The 17,311-nt window shown below is 34.2% G+C and overlaps 1 protein-coding gene across 1 annotated transcript in view; it reads right to left on the minus strand.

The window, feature by feature from the left end:
- Window positions 1–1,760: 1,760 nt before the first annotated feature.
- Window positions 1,761–17,311, minus strand: part of LOC126857731 (5'-3' exoribonuclease 2 homolog) — a 35,331-nt gene continuing 19,780 nt past the window's right edge. The window contains exons 16-17 of the mRNA XM_050607445.1: window positions 3,487–3,704; window positions 1,761–3,227 (exon numbers count right to left, since the gene is read on the minus strand). Coding sequence (XP_050463402.1) covers window positions 3,162–3,227; window positions 3,487–3,704 — 284 coding nt within the window. The 3' untranslated portion in view covers window positions 1,761–3,161. The remainder of the gene's footprint in view (window positions 3,228–3,486; window positions 3,705–17,311) is intronic.

Below are 17,311 nucleotides of genomic sequence, written 5' to 3' on the forward strand. Positions count from 1 at the left end.
CTTTCCTTCCATGTGCTCTCATGAGGGCCCTCACTGCCTTTTACTCCGCGATTCAATCACCCAACATTTCTCCTTCTTATATAGTGCCTGTCCCTCTCCTTCCTCTTCGTTGCGCAGTATCATCGAAATTCGCTGTCTATTGGAACCAAAAAATATCTTCACGCGTAAAATATGCAAATGCTCTAATTGCCTCTTTTGCAGTATTACAAAAAGATCAACCCAAAAGCTTAAATTTTTATTAAAATTTTTCTGCAAAGATTGCTGCCAACAATACTCCCTTTATTTTCTCAAATATAGAAGCAATGTATTATCACTGAAAAATAGTGCATCACTAACGGTTTCTATTATAAAAGTATAGCATTGCAAATCTATAAAATCTCATTGAAAAAATCAGTAATATTTTAAATATCTCATAATATTATATAATATGTACATAAGATAAATTTATATCAATATAATTTATTAAAAAGATAACGAAAAACATGTTGTTTTTTTTTTTTAAGGTTTATCACATCTTAAGAGTGAAAAAATATAATATCTATACATACATATAATTCTGAATTTGAATACTCTATTATTATATATTTTAAATATAATACATATTTTTTTCCAGATATATATGTGTGGAGGTTTCTCGTAGAAATAACATGTTTAAAATAAACAGCAAAAGCTTTAAAGACGGCATCTTGTAAATAAGTACGATTATTACTAATTTTTCCAATGAAATTTTATTATCATAATCAGCGGGATGTAAGACAGAGAAGAAAAATGTTTTCACCCAAGATCAGTGAAATGCTCACCGATCTTCGGTGAAATCTTGTGATATTTTCACTGATTCAGTATAATCTTGACGTTCTTTTCCTTCTCTTCCAACATTTATCGCATTAAATTTCAACCGACCGTCAAATCAGATTCCGCTTAACGATCGTGCGATGACTTACTTATATTCGACGAGGATGTAAAAGGACGGCATTGTGCCCCGCGCTGGACAATGGGGAGAAATCGAGAGTGCGGCGTATGTGCCTGATAAGCGACCGCAAGCTACTAGCAGCAGGGGTAGATTTCTCGGCGCAGATAGAACTTTATTTCATCAGAGGGACAATAACGAAACCGCGCGATAAAGCGCGTCGTATGTGCTTCGCGGAGAGGAGCGCGCTTTTCTATTCTCTCGGTATACGTGACACTCAATGATCCATTATGTAATCGCGCAGTGCGAATGAATCGCGTTGTTATGCGAAAAGATGTCACGTTAAGAAAAAGAAAAAAAAGAAAAAGATTTTTAACAAAACAGAGTGAGAATCCCACCCTTCTTAATCTATCAAAAAATATCATACAATAATAAATGTAAAACAATAATATTTTTCTCAATTTTTTTTTTTTAGAGAAAAATTAATATTAAGGATATATCAAGTACGTGTGATAAATGATTCGAAGATCTGACATTAATTCTACATAATTATAAGTTATACTTGAGATTTTTATTTTATATTATTAAAAAATTGTTGCTCTTTCGCTTCATCTTGTCGTGAAATAATTTTAAAAGTTTTCAGAAAATATAAAATTTCTCGAATCTCTTACATATATTGTATTCTATTTTATGTGCGTATAAAATTTTGCTTCTCTTATAAATTTTATCATTGATTATGGCAACATTTAAAAATTCCATATGTTTACATAAAATTTAACATTAGATGGAAATGAAAGAGTGACGAGAAAGTATTATGAGAATCTCTAGAAAAGAGTGATTATCAGGCAGCATCATTAAGGAAATATCGTGTATTTCAATATAGAATGAGAAATTCAGAATGTTCTCAGTTACATTAATATATTGTTGTATCTTATATTTAACGCGCGAATTTATTCGCACTTGCTCGTGCAAAGTCCGGTGCGACGATGCTTGTACACCTAACTCAATTTGACACATTTTGATGTATCGATCTTATAATTAATTCACAATATTCTCGTCAGCGTACTCGTTCTAATTGTTAGACATAAAAATGTGAGAATTCCGTCACGATAATCATGATTGATCATCATAAACATTGCACTTATTGAATAAGATGAAAGATGTCTGTTCATTTAGAATGAAATATGTATTTCTGTGCTTATATCATTTTTTATAAATATGTAAACGAAGCAATCGTTACATTCAATATAAATGTCGCATCGTTTACAACATATTATTTAATATACAGTCAATAAAGAAATAGAATAAGCAAAACACAGCGTTCTCTTAGAGCTCTTTTGAACTACGCGCCCGATCATTTTGCTGTTTCTTTTACGTGTTAGCTCGTATAATTTTTCATCTACTTTCCATTTTAATTTTCATCGAATATACATTTTAATATTTTAAGCATAATAAAATCTTCCTTTGAAGATTATTTTTAATCTATAATTTTGTCGAAAATTCCTTTAAGTAAAAAACTGTTCGTTCACTGCTTATTTGATATACAAGGCGAATTGATTTCTATACATATAAATTAAACCTATCGAAATCCTCTAGAAGTCATAAATATGAATAAAATTAAAGTTGAAAATTGAAGAAAATTGTCGACTCAGAATTGCTCTTATTATACGTAATAAATATATAAGGATGTTTCTACGCGCTTTCTCTCGAGGAATTCTCGGATAAGGATGAAGCAAAATACAATTTTACGTTAGGGAAGGAAATTTAATCGATATGTATGTCCAGAAAAATTTATAAAAAAAATCGCGCAATTTCTGAAAAATATCCTGCGCGTTTTTTAAATATTCGTATTTTTGTATAAATATTTTTTTTTTACATACATCTTGCAGAGAGAATTAGGTATAAAAAAAAAATATTAAATTATCCAATTGATAATATCATGATGTTGATGATATAAAGAAAATGCTAAATATGAACACAGCTTTTGTAGCGCGAGTATTTTTAATCGCGTTCTTATTGCAAACTCATTGTCAGTGAAAACTCGAGTATGCTTCGCAGTTTAATCTGTACCAGTGATTTAATTTAGAACGCGTACTTTGACAATGATTCTATATTAATAGTCCCTATTATACATATAATCCCTATAAACCTTAATTAATATGATTATTATTATGCGCAGCGATTCTCCGCGAAAAATCTTAATTATTACATATGCGATAAAGTTTTTTAAGTCTTCACCTTTTTACATTGATGTTTACATCGACCGTCGCCATCTGTCTCGGTGACCTCCTCCACCACTTCCTCGAGTCGAAGAGTAATTCTATAAGAAGCAAGCCGATGGTCTTGATTAGGAATCTTAAAGAGTTGCTATTTGGAAATTATAATACATTATTTCTTTCATTGTTTTAAAATCATTTCAAGCTAGAGAAAACAAGCTTCATTATTTTTGAATCGCCTTCCATTTTAAAATTGCATATAATTAGAAAATATAAAATAAAACTATATGGAAAATCAGATTGAATTTTTCGATTCCGTTGCATATACATGTATCGGGATACGATAACAGTGAAGATACGTACCCCTTGACTCTGATATCCCTGCTGTTGCGTGCTCTGATAATTATTCCGCGTAGATTGCGACTGATGATGATTATTGTAATGATTACGATGTTGTTGATACTCGAAAGGCGGAGGGGTATAATTCGATGGACCAAAACCGGTTAACCATGGTCCACGATTCTGACTCGAATTGGCACTATTGTAACCGTATCTCGATTGATAATCGCCGCTTCGATAACCTGGAGACAAATTGTGGCATATTGAATATAGGAAATAGGTTTATATATCATGTATACAAATGCGTTTGTATTTTAAAGATTTAGACATGACGTTTACAAAATAAGATAAAAATGCGTAAAATAATTTTTTTTTAATTTCATTTTGAAAAAGATCAATTTTGAAAATCGATAATTGTCATCAATAATATTTAAAAAAAAAAATAATAATAATAATAAAAGAATATTTAAAAAATGTTAAATGTAAATAAAAAATTTAATATGTTAGTTAAATACTTATAAATTATTTAATACATTAATTTAAAAAAAAATTGAAATTACTAAATAAACTATTTGTAAAATATTCAAAGATCATATTTATTTTCTGACACATTTATTCTCAAACATATGTATATCATATAATATATAAATATATTTAAAAATATTTTTCCCTCTTAATAAATATTTACAATATCATATTCCCCCTCTCCCTCTTCCCAAAACAAAGCTATCGTCCCAGTTTGATGAATTTCGTAAAATATTTGCGTATATACAGGACAGTTCGACAAGTGCAACAATAACAATTCGCGAATTTGTTGTATGCGCGAGGTTCAATCCTTTAATTAAATAATATTGCAGCGTATTAGTTGCGCGCTGAATTAGCAGCGAGGTTATTGCGAATAATTAACATAGACGAGACAGGCGGGAAAGGGAGACAAGCGCAATATAGGCCGCCTCTAGATGAATAGGAGCGTGCCGGCGCGTGTCTCCGGTTCCTGGAATAATATGCAGGCGTGTGCGTCAGGATTCGGTAACGTCACAGGATAAGCGCGCGCGCGCGTCGACGTGCACGTCGTGAAACGTCATAATAGCCCGTCGTTAATAACGGATTTTCGAAAGCACACTTTGGGAACGGGGTATATACGCTAACGCGATAGGTAGGTATCATTAATACCTTCCACTTTCGATTTAGGCATATCTGGGATCTAATATAAATAAATATAATAATTTGTATTTTAAATCACGATAACTATTGTTTGGAAACTCTGCATTTTTATTTATTATTTTATTTAGTTAATTTATTATCGCGTGTACAACTTTTCTCTTTATTTCATATATATATATATATATATATATATATATATATATATATATATATATATTTTTATATAATTTTTACACGAAGTTTTTAAATGTCTGGAAAACCTTTAAATAATTAAAATAAATCACATTCATTATATATATTGATTTATATTAGTTGTTTGATTATTTACAGGTTTTTCAGAATTTTTGAAAAAGAAATACCGTATGAAAATTATTCTATATCTTTAGCTCTTCGTATAGAATTATATTATATTATTATAATATAAATATATTATTAATTATATTATAATATAATTATATTATATTATAATTATATACAAGCGTATAAATACGCTTCTTGCATCATGTGCATTACTATTCTATATAAAGTACTTGCATTATGCTTACATTAGATTTGCATTTGCAAAGAGAATATTATTCTTATTTCGTATCGGATAAATTTCGCGTTTTATTGTATAACGTTATGTGCGCAATATTGTGCCCTATCTCAACGTCGTCGCTCGCGAATGTAGTACTGGCCTCTCGAACCAGTCAAATCCTCTCGCGAGTCGACAGAAAAATTGGAGAAGCGAGAGATATAATGATCGCGCTGACAAAAGGACAAAACCGTAGTCTGCCGTTTGAATATTTATAATCTCGCTTTCGAATTGCGAGTCGTTGCTTTATGAGAGCTCACAAGGGGAATCCGGAATAAGAGAAAGCATTGCGAAAGCGCGGGAGGAGAGTGGGGGGGGGGGGGGGGTTTGTTTGATGTGTCACCCATGGATGGAAATCAATTTTAATTGAATTGATTGCGCACGCGACGCGTACATGTTCTTCAATCAATTTCGAGATCTTACTTTGATAGAATTTTAATTTTAGACCCTTAATTACGAAGATTTATACTTAATATGACGTATCGAAGATCGGAAAATTGCGACAAATCTCCAAATATTTTAATATATTATTTTCAAAAAAAATATATGACCACAAGAATCTTGTTGATTTTTTCCTATATTTATCACGTCTCGAGAATAAAAAAAAGTGTAATATGTATGTATAATTGTATATAATTCTAAAAATTCGAATAGTTTTGAGTGTTTTCTTTCAGATATAGAGGCTTATCTCGAAAAATAGCAATCTAAAAATAAAGAGAAGAAGCTTCAAAATCAACATCTTGCTAATATGTGATTTTTGTAATATGCACATATCCTAAATTTTTGAACATTAATTATACGAAATCTTATTGTCATCAAGCCACAGTAATACGAAAGAGCAGAGTATTTAGACTGTAGTAGATCAGTGAAACACTCTCTGATCTCCGGTGAAGTTTAATCAGTGACATTTTCATTGACATTCAGTTCAAGGGAGCTCGATGGACCAGCAGCATCCGCGCAAAGTGGCGTAACTCTTTAGCCCCCGGGATTTTCAGCGGCCGCGGCGTACAAAGACTATCACTGACGCACGATAATCGTATAGTTTGGCTCAATCGAGCTCGTAATAGGAGGCGGCAAACACCGTCGATATCATCGAGGGGGGGTGAGCTCTCGCGCACGTTTGAATGCCATATATTATAGACTCTCCTATCGTGCCTATGGCAGAAAGTGCGTGTGTATGTGTGTATGCGTTTCCCTTTTTCTTCCTCCCCCCCCGTTTCCTCCCATTCTTCCGCGGCAACAATAACATCCCCCGTAGATTCCAGACCCGGCCCGTACCGACCCCCACGATAATCCTCACCCACAGCCCTCGATAAAGGAAAGGAAGGAGGGTTTAACAGTTTACACGTCGGATCATCCCTCGTTATTGTTGCGTTTATCATAATAACGCACCGCTACGGCTGGCTCGCCCGCGTTCTAACCCCCATCGCGAATCAAATTCGTATCACATGATCGTGCTCAGGTAGATCGGTAGTTAATTAGATCTCTCGCATGTCGGTGTAGTTTCGACCGCAATTCATCGCGTCCACCGCACACAAATACAGCAAATATCCAGAGAAGTTTTTTTTTTCGAGTTGCGTCAGTAAAATGCAACAATTCATTAAATTAATTCATCAACATATTATAATGAAAATATCCGTCGATATTCGTAGAATTAAATTATGTAGAAATTGCTGTATTATATTGATGAGACGACAAGTATAAAATGTGACCGTCACACGCATACACGGTTAATCACCTTTTAATTAAATCATCTTTTTGAAACTATTTAATATTTGAAACTATTCTGTAGTTTTATCGGAAATTCTTCTCTTAAAGAGAGAAAATTCTTCTTTTCTCTACTCTAACAAGCGTAAGTGAAAAACTATTTACGGCACAAAGTAAGAGTTAAATTTCTATTAAACCCATCAAAAAGCTCTAAAATCCATAAATTTAAGAAAATCAAGGTTGAAAATAAAAGCAAAACTTCGACTTTTCTTTAATTCTCCCAGTTTCCAAACTTTCCAATGAAATAAATAAAAATTACTTATAATTATAAAAATAAATAAATAAAAAATATAAAATCAACTGTATTATTTTTAGGATTTTTATTTTATCATATCGCAAAATCTCATTTGCAACTCGATCAAAAATGGCGAGGATTTAGTAAATTATCTGCGCGTGCTATTTATAAATAAATAAATAGCAATTATAACTTTGAAATAAACCGTTGACATATGCATATATACACAGCTGAGCGAAGATCATTGGAAATGGGATCTAGAAAATGACGCGCGTCCAAAGTTTAGATGAAACTTTGGTCAGAAGCGAAATTGTATTGGAAATCAAATGCGGAAAAAAAGTAACGGTGAGAGGAAGGGAGAGAGAGAGAGAGAGAGGACCATTCGTTCATATGTGTATACGATGCGTAGCTACGGGTATTGGATTGGATTGGATTGCCGCGTCAGCAGTACAAACACTCAAAACCTCGATGTGGGTCGGCCTCTCCCTGTTCCTGTTTCAAACTGAAATTACACTTTCCCGTCTACGACCTGTCATGTCGACGCATAGTTTCGTTTTTTCTCTTTAACGGTTGCATCTTCCAATGAGAGAAAAAGATATATATATATATATATATATATATATATATATATATATATATATATAAATAGCATTCAGGGACTAAAAAGAGTGCGAGTACCCTTTATTCTTCTCGATTTTTTACTCATCTCATGCTCCCTTTACGCATCTAGTCATAGTAGTAAAATAATCCCCAAATACGGCGACTCACTTAGGATTTAAGAATTTTTTTCGAAAATAAACGTATATCTCACGATTTTGGAAAATAAGACAATGTGAAATAAAACACTTCCAGATAATTTGGATGTATTATAATAAGTATGAGATCACACAGTACAAGATTTTTCAGAAATATTTGTGATCGGTTTTTTTTTTTTTTTAAATTTTACATTCAAAATGAACATGAATAAATAAATAATAATAATAAATTAAGAATTTTAATTTGCTTTCAATGCAAATAATGATATATATTATTACAAAGAAAAAACAAAGCTTTTGCATTTCAGCAAACGAATCTAAAAAAGAATTGAATTATAAACTATTTAAGTAAAAAGGTATATATAGTATATGTATTGTATATGTATACATATATATATATATACAATATTCCTTTTCTAGTTTCTTCCTAAGAAACGCAATTTTATTATATGAACAATATCAAAACGATATTGTTCATATAATAAAAGATATGATTTTTCTGTCACACAAGTCATTTTCAGAAAAAAATAAATTTTTATCTCGTTATCATAAATAATAAATTTGCGGAACAGCTTGTAACCTTGAGCTCCGTCTTTTCTTCTTAGAAATCGCTTCCTCTTGTGCAAACATTATTCCTATCAAACAATTCTTCCGATCTTATATGCTTATATGGTGGGTGTAGGTAAACATTGTACAACACGTGTGTAAGTAAAAGGTAAGCTACATAAATGTTTTCTCCCCTTGCTCTCCGCCTTGTCCTCCTTTTACGACAGATTAACGTATTTTATCGACGAGATAGACGAATTTCTACGATGTCGATCGTAGATCGTATATGCTTGAATGAAAAAGAGAATTGTATATAGTAGAATTATATATCGGCGAGAAGGGAAGAGGGGAGGCGAGAGAGAAAGAGAAATTCATTCGATCTATAATTACGCCTCTTACATATGTAATCTGACTTGCCAATTTCTCGAATCCGCTTGCTCGGAACTCGACCGATGTGGAGGCTATACGCGACGAAGGGGTGACATAGGTGGGGAGGGGGATGGAAAGAAAGAGTGAACCCGCATCTCGCGAGAAACTTACCTGGCCGCGGACACAATGCGCGTACACGTTCTCCCCCATAAAACACAGCATCCAGTACAAGATGGCGCCACCGACGAGCCGAAGTACCACTCGGGCGATTTCCGGTGGCTTTGTTCCGCCCACCGGGCAGGGAAGATGAGGGAGAAAAGTAAAGGATGAAGAGAGGGAGAGATCGATGGAACTCGAGGCTGAAGGCGCGCCTTTGAGGCTTACGATGCGTTTGTGCGCAAAGTATAAATATAAGAAAGATATATCCCCTCTATGAAGCCAGTTAGTCAGTCGGGCAAGTCGGTAATTTTTCCGCCAAAGGTGCTTCTCACCTCCCTCATTTCCCCCCCCCCCCCCCCTCTCTCTCTCTCTCTTTATCTCGTTTTCGATCCATTCCCTTTCGTCATTATAAGACGTAATTTTTGCTTCTTTTTTTCTGCGGTTTTTTTCCTAATTTTTTCGGAGAACGGCGAGACTCTTTATAAAATTCTTCCATCTCCTCTGCCGCCTGTTTCTTCTAGTTGGCAATGATAATGGAAGTCCTCAGAGGCGCCTCGACGAGCTAGTCGGCGAAACGAAACGAAATGAGACGAGACGAGAGCAAGCGCTTACTCCCAACGACTCTTGCCAGCTTTCTCCCTCCTCTACTCCTCCCCTCCCCCTCCATCTACCATCTCTTCGCTTCTTCCGTATTTTTTCTCTTCTCTTCATCCTTCCCTCTCTCTTTCTTTCATTTGTATCTTTCGCGTAATCCTAAAGAAAAAAGACTCGGCGCGTACGTCACTATTTTTATATTTCTGAAAATTTACATTTAAGCTTTCTCTTCATTGGTACTATGCAAAAGTTGAACAAAACTGAAATAACGAGTAACGTTAAAATTGTTTATCCTCCTGCGGGAGGATACAGATTCCCATTGAAAGCCGCGCGTGTGAATTCTACGTGAAAAGCAGGCGATATAATATCGAAAGTAAAGCACGCGCGCATACATATTGCGCGGGTGTTTATTTGAGCGGGCGAGCGACGAGCGCAATTTGATGGCGAAACGATTTCAAAACCTGTATCTGCTAAAATCGTTCGATGTGCCGTTTGTCGAAACAATTCAATCTACGGCTCGATGAGCTTTTGGGAATCAGCGAAACCGAAGCTCGAGTGCGGAAAAGCTCCGATTTCCAACCGGCTCGTGAGCATTCAGCGGAGCTTTCCAATCGCGCGTTTTCAATATCGATGGCAGGACGACTGACGAGTCCGCGGTGCGGCACGAAAAAGACGGGGCCAGAGAAAACCGCCTCTCGTTCTACACACGTTTGTGTATGTATAATTAGGATGTATCACACTCAGCACTATCTTGTGAAAAAAAAAAAGTCCCACCCTCTTGAAGTTATTTCTCAAAATTTCAAATGAAGAAGATGTTTTGAAGTTCTTTTTTGCTGCAACTTTTTAAAGTAAGTTTTTCGTTGCATGCGTTTTCTTACAATGTTTTTTCACTCATACGAAAGAAAACACAGAGTTTCTTACTTAAGTTTCAAGTACTAGATTTGTAAATGTACTGAAACAAACTTTTTTACACGAGCATAAGCATTTTTTATAAAATTTGCATGAAATTTTCATTTTTTATCAGTAAAAATTACAATAAAAAATATATATACTGCATATTCAATATTTTATGTTAAGAGAGAGAAAGAAAGAGAGAGAAAGGGGGAGAGAGAGAGAGAGAGAGAGTGAACTCATAAACAAAGATAGACATATATACATATTTTAACCACATAATTCACTTGGCTTGATTGTTTATACAATATGAGGGCAATATTATCAGAGAGAATTTTTTTTTCAAAAATTCTCTGAGCTCCAATAAAATTTTATGAGAATTCCCTGATTTTCTCAGGTACACACAAATATAATCCCTGATAATTCCAAGTTTTTTTATATTTTTCCAGTAAGTAAATACTCTGGTAACCGATTCTGTCTACTTTTAACTGCTGCCAATGTCCATTGAAGCGAAAATATGTATAATTTTACCTTGCATGTGTATCTTCTACTTTTGTTTTCAATTTTCAGTTTAACTTCTTTAAAAACCGATTCTATTTAATCTATAATTTTGCCAAAAGTTTACTTCTTTTAAACCTCTAACAATAAGTGCAAAATTAACTGTTCGCTTACAGTACTTATTTCAAGTAGATGTGCATAATTCTTATATAAATTAAATCTATCATATCTTATATAAATTAAACAAGATTTATTTTTGAAAAAAATTTAAGAAAAAATAAAGCTCTTAAAAAAAAAGACTGACAATTTTGTACTTATTTTATATTTCGTCACTTTAATTTTTATTGATTTTAATGAATCCTGCTATCGGTTCGAATGATCTTTATTTAAATCTTTTTTTTTTCTTTTCTGATCTTTCACGAGCTTTTTTCTAATCGTAAACTTACACACCAAAAATTTCAATTACTTTTTGGATTTCCTGAAATTGAGATAAAATATCTGCAGGCAGCATTCTTAACATATACATACATCTATACGTATCTACGAAACTTTTTAAAGTGCAGAATATTTTGACGTGAATAGTTCAGTTTAGCGACGTGGTTCCGCGAACGCGAGTACATATTTCCAGCATTTTACCTTGGCGTCGCGATGCCAAGTATTCGAGCAGTAAGCAATGTACGTACGGGGGGGAAGGAGGAGGAGGAGGAGGAGGAGGAGGAGGTGGAGAACCGGGCGGAGAGAAAGCGAGAGAGAGCGAGACAAAAAGAGGGAGGATCGGAGAAGGAGAAACACTTGACCCTCTGCTTGGCTGGCTGCCGCACACAGCTGATCTCGATGCTGCGCCAGCAAATCCCCACACATCGTACGTTAATAAACGCATCGGAGAACTGTGTTGGTAACTTGGTCGTCCATGCGATCTCGCCTCTTTCCACCCTTTCCTTCATTTTCCCCTTTCTTCCCCTTTGCATTACTCCTCTCTATAATTCTCTATTTTACATCTCGCCAACTAATCCTTCTACCTCGTTTTCGTTTTGTTTTCCGTTTCTTCGAGCATTCCAACTCTTGCTCCAAGTTTCGCATCGTCGCTATGTCGCTTGACACAACTCTCTGCTCTTCCAAGTTAATTCCCTTCTCGCATCTCATCCGCTATCAAAATTGCTTTACATATTTTTATTTTCAATCTACTCTAGAAATCTTCTAGAATCTATAAACGTGAGAAAATTGAAGTCGAAAATAGAAGCAAAATTTTGAATATAAGGGAAACTTTATTCTACATAACATTTTATTTTTGACAATTATAATTCGAGAAGAATTATCGCTAAAAACTTCAATTAATGCTTTTTCTACTCTCATCTATTATTCTCGTTAATTTAGATTATTTTGTTTATCGATCATAAATTATATCTTGATATTATCATAGATACAAAATTTTCTTCATTTGATCATTTATCAATGATTGCCTATCATTTTTTTTTTCTTTTCTAATGTCCTAACAATATTTATAAAAGACGGCTGATTTATCGTTAAAAAATAAAAATACATAGTTCTTCAAAAGATGCAAAATTCTCTTTTTCTTTAAATTGTTAAACTGTAGAATCCATAAACGTGAGATTAAAAGCAGAAACAAAATTTCAACTTAGCTTATTATATTACAATATAAAAAAACAATTACCATGAATTTTACCGTGAATATATAATAATAAAATTTATTAAAAAAGTGTCTTATAAACACATGTGTGAGGTACAACCTTTACCGAACATTTCCTACCAAATTCCACGATTCTTGTATCCCACATTCGCTATCTCATTTCGTCTCGCGCACATCATGTACGTTATCCTGGTGTGTGATCGAAGTACACACTATACAGGCACGTTTATGGGGGAGCGATTCGGAAGAAAGGGTGGCCCACGCGCGAGTAACGTGTTGACTCTCGCGATCGTGCGCCGTTCCTAATTTATTTGCTATTTTACAAGGGGAGCCGGATTTTTTATTCTCAATATCAATCACAAGATCAGCGATTCTTCCTTGGATAACTTCCATCGGATATTTTTATCTATTCGAGATTGAGTATTATTAAATAGAAGTAATTTTAAACAGGAAAATATGGACTCTTAGATTTTCAGGTTTTTACATCTCTCTGGCAAAATGCTGAAAATGAATAGCACGTTATAAATAATAAAATCTGTTAGTAAATGATTCAGCATACATTTGTCAGAAAATAATTAGCTTATTCGCTTAGTTAAAATACTGCTTTTTTTTTATTTCTACCATTGTTTTAGGAGATTTAAAATCTTATATTTAATATTCTTTTAAAATAAATATATCTCAAAAAATGATTATAAATCAACAATTTAATATAAAGCGACAATAAAGATTGATTATAAATGATTATAAATTAACAATTTAATATTAAAGTGACAATAAAAATTGTAAGAGAAAAAAATACTATAGCCTGTAGTTTTAGAATATACTATGTGTTTAGATCTTATTTATGTTAACCGATAATATAAATTGCAAGATAATTTTAGTTCTCTACAAACATACTTTAAAAAAAAAAAATAGCGGTCACTATAACGGCTAAGTTTACTTTCTTTATTACTTCATATGTTGAAAAGAATGAGTGACTGGTTGGTTGTTGGTGCTATCATTTGGAAAGAAGTTGAAAAGATCGAAGCGCAATGAATGACTCGATTCGATGACGCCGAATTTCTAGCTTGCTGGCAAACGCGAAAGAGACACAACTCGGTGGCAGCCGTGTCAGAGGCGACCAATAAATTTATCGAGCGGGTGTTGGCATGGAGACTGCCGGACAGAGCTCGGTCGGATGGTCCGGAGGGTGATGAGAGGGCTCTTGAGAATCCTCCATGAGACCATCACGGAGAAATTGGAGGCAGCCACCGGCACCCATGGTCTAGGAGAAGGAAGAGGGGAAGGGGAGAGAAGAGACGTGCTCGAAGGTAAACTGTACGTAGGTGCGCGGAAGTGTATGTATGTGTGTGTGTGTGTGTGTGTGTGTGTGTGTGTGTGTGTGTGTGTGTGAGAGAGAGAGAGAGAGAGAGAGAGAGAGAAAGAGGGAGAGAAGCGGAAGTGAGAGGAGGAGGAAGAAGAGGTAGGATATCGATTCCTCGCGGTGATCCAATCAACGATGGCGCCTTATCTGACGCCTTTACGAGCGCTTTAACTTAGCTCCCATTGGCGATGATACGTACATCTTTGTGATGTGAATAATTTTAAATCGCAGACTCGGACCAATCGGTGAATTAATAATTCTCGCGAGTTGCGCGTTTAAATGATTTTATTTGACATGAAACGTTTTATCTAATTATACACTGAACTAAAAGATTGACGTAATTGAAATTAATAAGATGACACTTGCAAATCCTCTCCCAAACTTTAACACGAATTTTAGATTAAATTCTCGAGTCGAAAATTTGCACCTATTTTTTCATAATTATTGACTTTAAAGGATTTCAATAGATTTTATTTGTATAGAAATTGTATTATATTAGCTCTTCTACTTTCTACCTCAAAGATAATTAATTAATTCCCCACGTAAAAATTTAAAAAAGAAGTTTTCAAAAAAAGTATAAATAAAATTATAGATTAAATAATTTTAAAATAGAATAATCTGTAAATTATATAATGAAATAAAGCTATATATTAAAGATAAAATTTTTTATGAAAGATTTAGAATTGATCAAAAAATATGAAAGCATTTAACCGACTCATTGAAAGACTAACGAATACTTATACTTGGAGTGTCGATTCGCAGTATCGATGAGACTAATTCAATGTCTCATACTTGAAAAAAAAAAAAAGAGGACAAACACTTTGCAAGAAAAATCTCATTTCGATACATATCCTAATATAAAATAAAATGTTAAAATCCACTTTTCAATGATTTTACTTTAATATTTTTATAGGCAAAATGGAGAGGCACGACGTTCTTGAATTTATGCCTCACGTAACTAATATTTTCGATGTTTACGAGACAAAAAAAGGCAAATATCGGAAATTGGACGGAAGAAGAGAAAAGAAGGGTGAAATATATTTTCTATAATTAGTTCTATAATTAGGAAAAAATGCAGTACACATCTTATACACACACATACGTTGTTACATGCCGCGGATACTTGTCGTAACACAAAATACAACTGAAGAGATAAATGACAGTTTTTATGAATCAAGATTTCTTCGTCATATGATTGTATTAAATTATGACGTCAAGAACTATTCGTGAATTTTTTCTAATTTATTTCGATTTTTTCGAAACACACAGTTTCAATTTGACGTTTGAAATTGCAATAAAAAAAGTATTGTGTATTTATATCTCTGTATTTATATCTGTAAGTACAATTTGTTAGAATAAATTGTGAGACTTATTACGGCAGCTGATTTAAGTTAATTACGTTGTAGGATTCGTAAAGTGGAGAGAAAAGATAACGTCCGCGTGCTTCAGATGCAAAAACGGACATCGCATTTTAATTGTGTCATTTTATGCATTAAAAGCATCGAAAATATGGATCTTGCCGATTGGAGCGACACTCCGCGCGATACCACTTGAAACATTCAGTGCTGAATCCACTCGTTATCATTGATATAGCACCGCAGGCAGAATGTACAAAATATTGATTGGGATTGAATTTTGATTCATTTTTTCTATTTTTTTAAAAATTTGTTTCTCACTCCTTCCTTATTTTGATTTTTAAAAATATCTCTTCCAATATTAAAATTTACAATATTGTCAAACAAGCATTTTTTCAAGAAAATCCGATTTTGCGGCTTTCGTAATTAGCTAAGTTTTTTTTCTATACATGTGCCGAAATTATTTTTTTTTCAATCATGAAAAACAAATATCTTTATTTTCAAAAAATATAAAAATTTCTGAATCTTAAATAAAGGCTATGCATTTGTTTGGATATAATAACTATATACGAGAACTGATCATTCTGATCGTAATTGGCCGTATTGATCTTATACGATCATTTCGAGGAGCAAATGGGAAAGGTACGAAATGCGATTGAAGAATCGTCACAGGGCAAGTGTTGCAAACTTTAGTTGGCGACGAAAGAGAAGATAGAGGAAGAAACGAGGAAGGATACATGGCGGAACGTAAGCGAAAAAGAAACAAAATGATGGGTGTATAACGAAAAAAAGAGAGACAAGAAGAGGAAGAGATAGAAAGAAAGAGAGAGAGAGAGAGAGAAAAGGAGAGACAGAAGAATAAGAGATGTTCGTGTAAAAATGAGTACGTTGACGAAGAGGAGGAGGAAGAAGAAGAAGAAGAAGAAGAGGAAGAGAATGGTCCTTGTACAGCAAGGACCCCGGGATACCGGCAAGGAGTATCCTAGAATTGTCGAGGATGCTTCACTCCCATCGCCCTCTTTTTCGTACCCCTTCCGCGATTTCATCCTCTCTTTCTCTTTCTTTTCTCCGGTTGTAAATATGCTTCGCTCCGTCTCGCTTAGTGGAGATTTATTCCTCGCAAAGGGAATCGTCGTCTCTTACAAACGCTACGCCGCGAAAAGGGGCACCGCCGACCGAGGGGGTTCCTCTCTCTCTCTCTCTTTCTCTCTTTCTTTTCTTTCTCCCTTCTTTCTAAGGGATTTAGACGCGGCGCGTTTCTTCTCCCTTTCTCTCTCACCCTCGTTTTATGCGCCGCAAGACCTTCGTACTCTCGGATTGCGAAATCAAGGGCTCTTCGAAGAGCCTAAAGTAGTTGATCGTGTAGGTGCGTACGCGGGGATTTTTGCCTCCTCTATACGAAACGCTCTGCATCGAAATAATCATCTATTTCTCTCTTTACGATGGTTTTTATTAAGCGAATGCTAATAATATTCATCGATGCCTTTTGCTCCACGCGTCATCTTTCTCTTATATTGTAATGCTAAAATGTCCATTTTGATTACAGAAATAGAAATTTACATGCAGTGTATATATGTATATAATGTAGTGAAGATAAAATTTTAAAAATACAATTTTATCCTTCATTATTATTTATTTTATTTTATCTCTTTATTTTAGTGAGAACAAGATTCTTGAGAAATAAATTCAGCGAATGAAATGGTAATAAAGAAAATATTTTATTCTACTCATTAAACGCTCGGTGTCTCTACGAGAACGCAGTGCGAGCCGATTTCTGTACCGCAGAAATGCCAAGGAGAATCCGCTTTTTCCGGAAAGATTCCGCGTGCTAGGCCAATAAAACACGATGGGCTGCCCCTCGTACATGGTCGTTAGCCAAGTTCTCGAAGATACGAAGAAACTGGATCCTTCAGGAATGGGACGATAGGTCA

This window comes from Cataglyphis hispanica, chromosome 2, assembly GCF_021464435.1.
Source record: "Cataglyphis hispanica isolate Lineage 1 chromosome 2, ULB_Chis1_1.0, whole genome shotgun sequence".
NCBI classification, from domain to species: Eukaryota; Metazoa; Arthropoda; class Insecta; order Hymenoptera; family Formicidae; genus Cataglyphis; species Cataglyphis hispanica.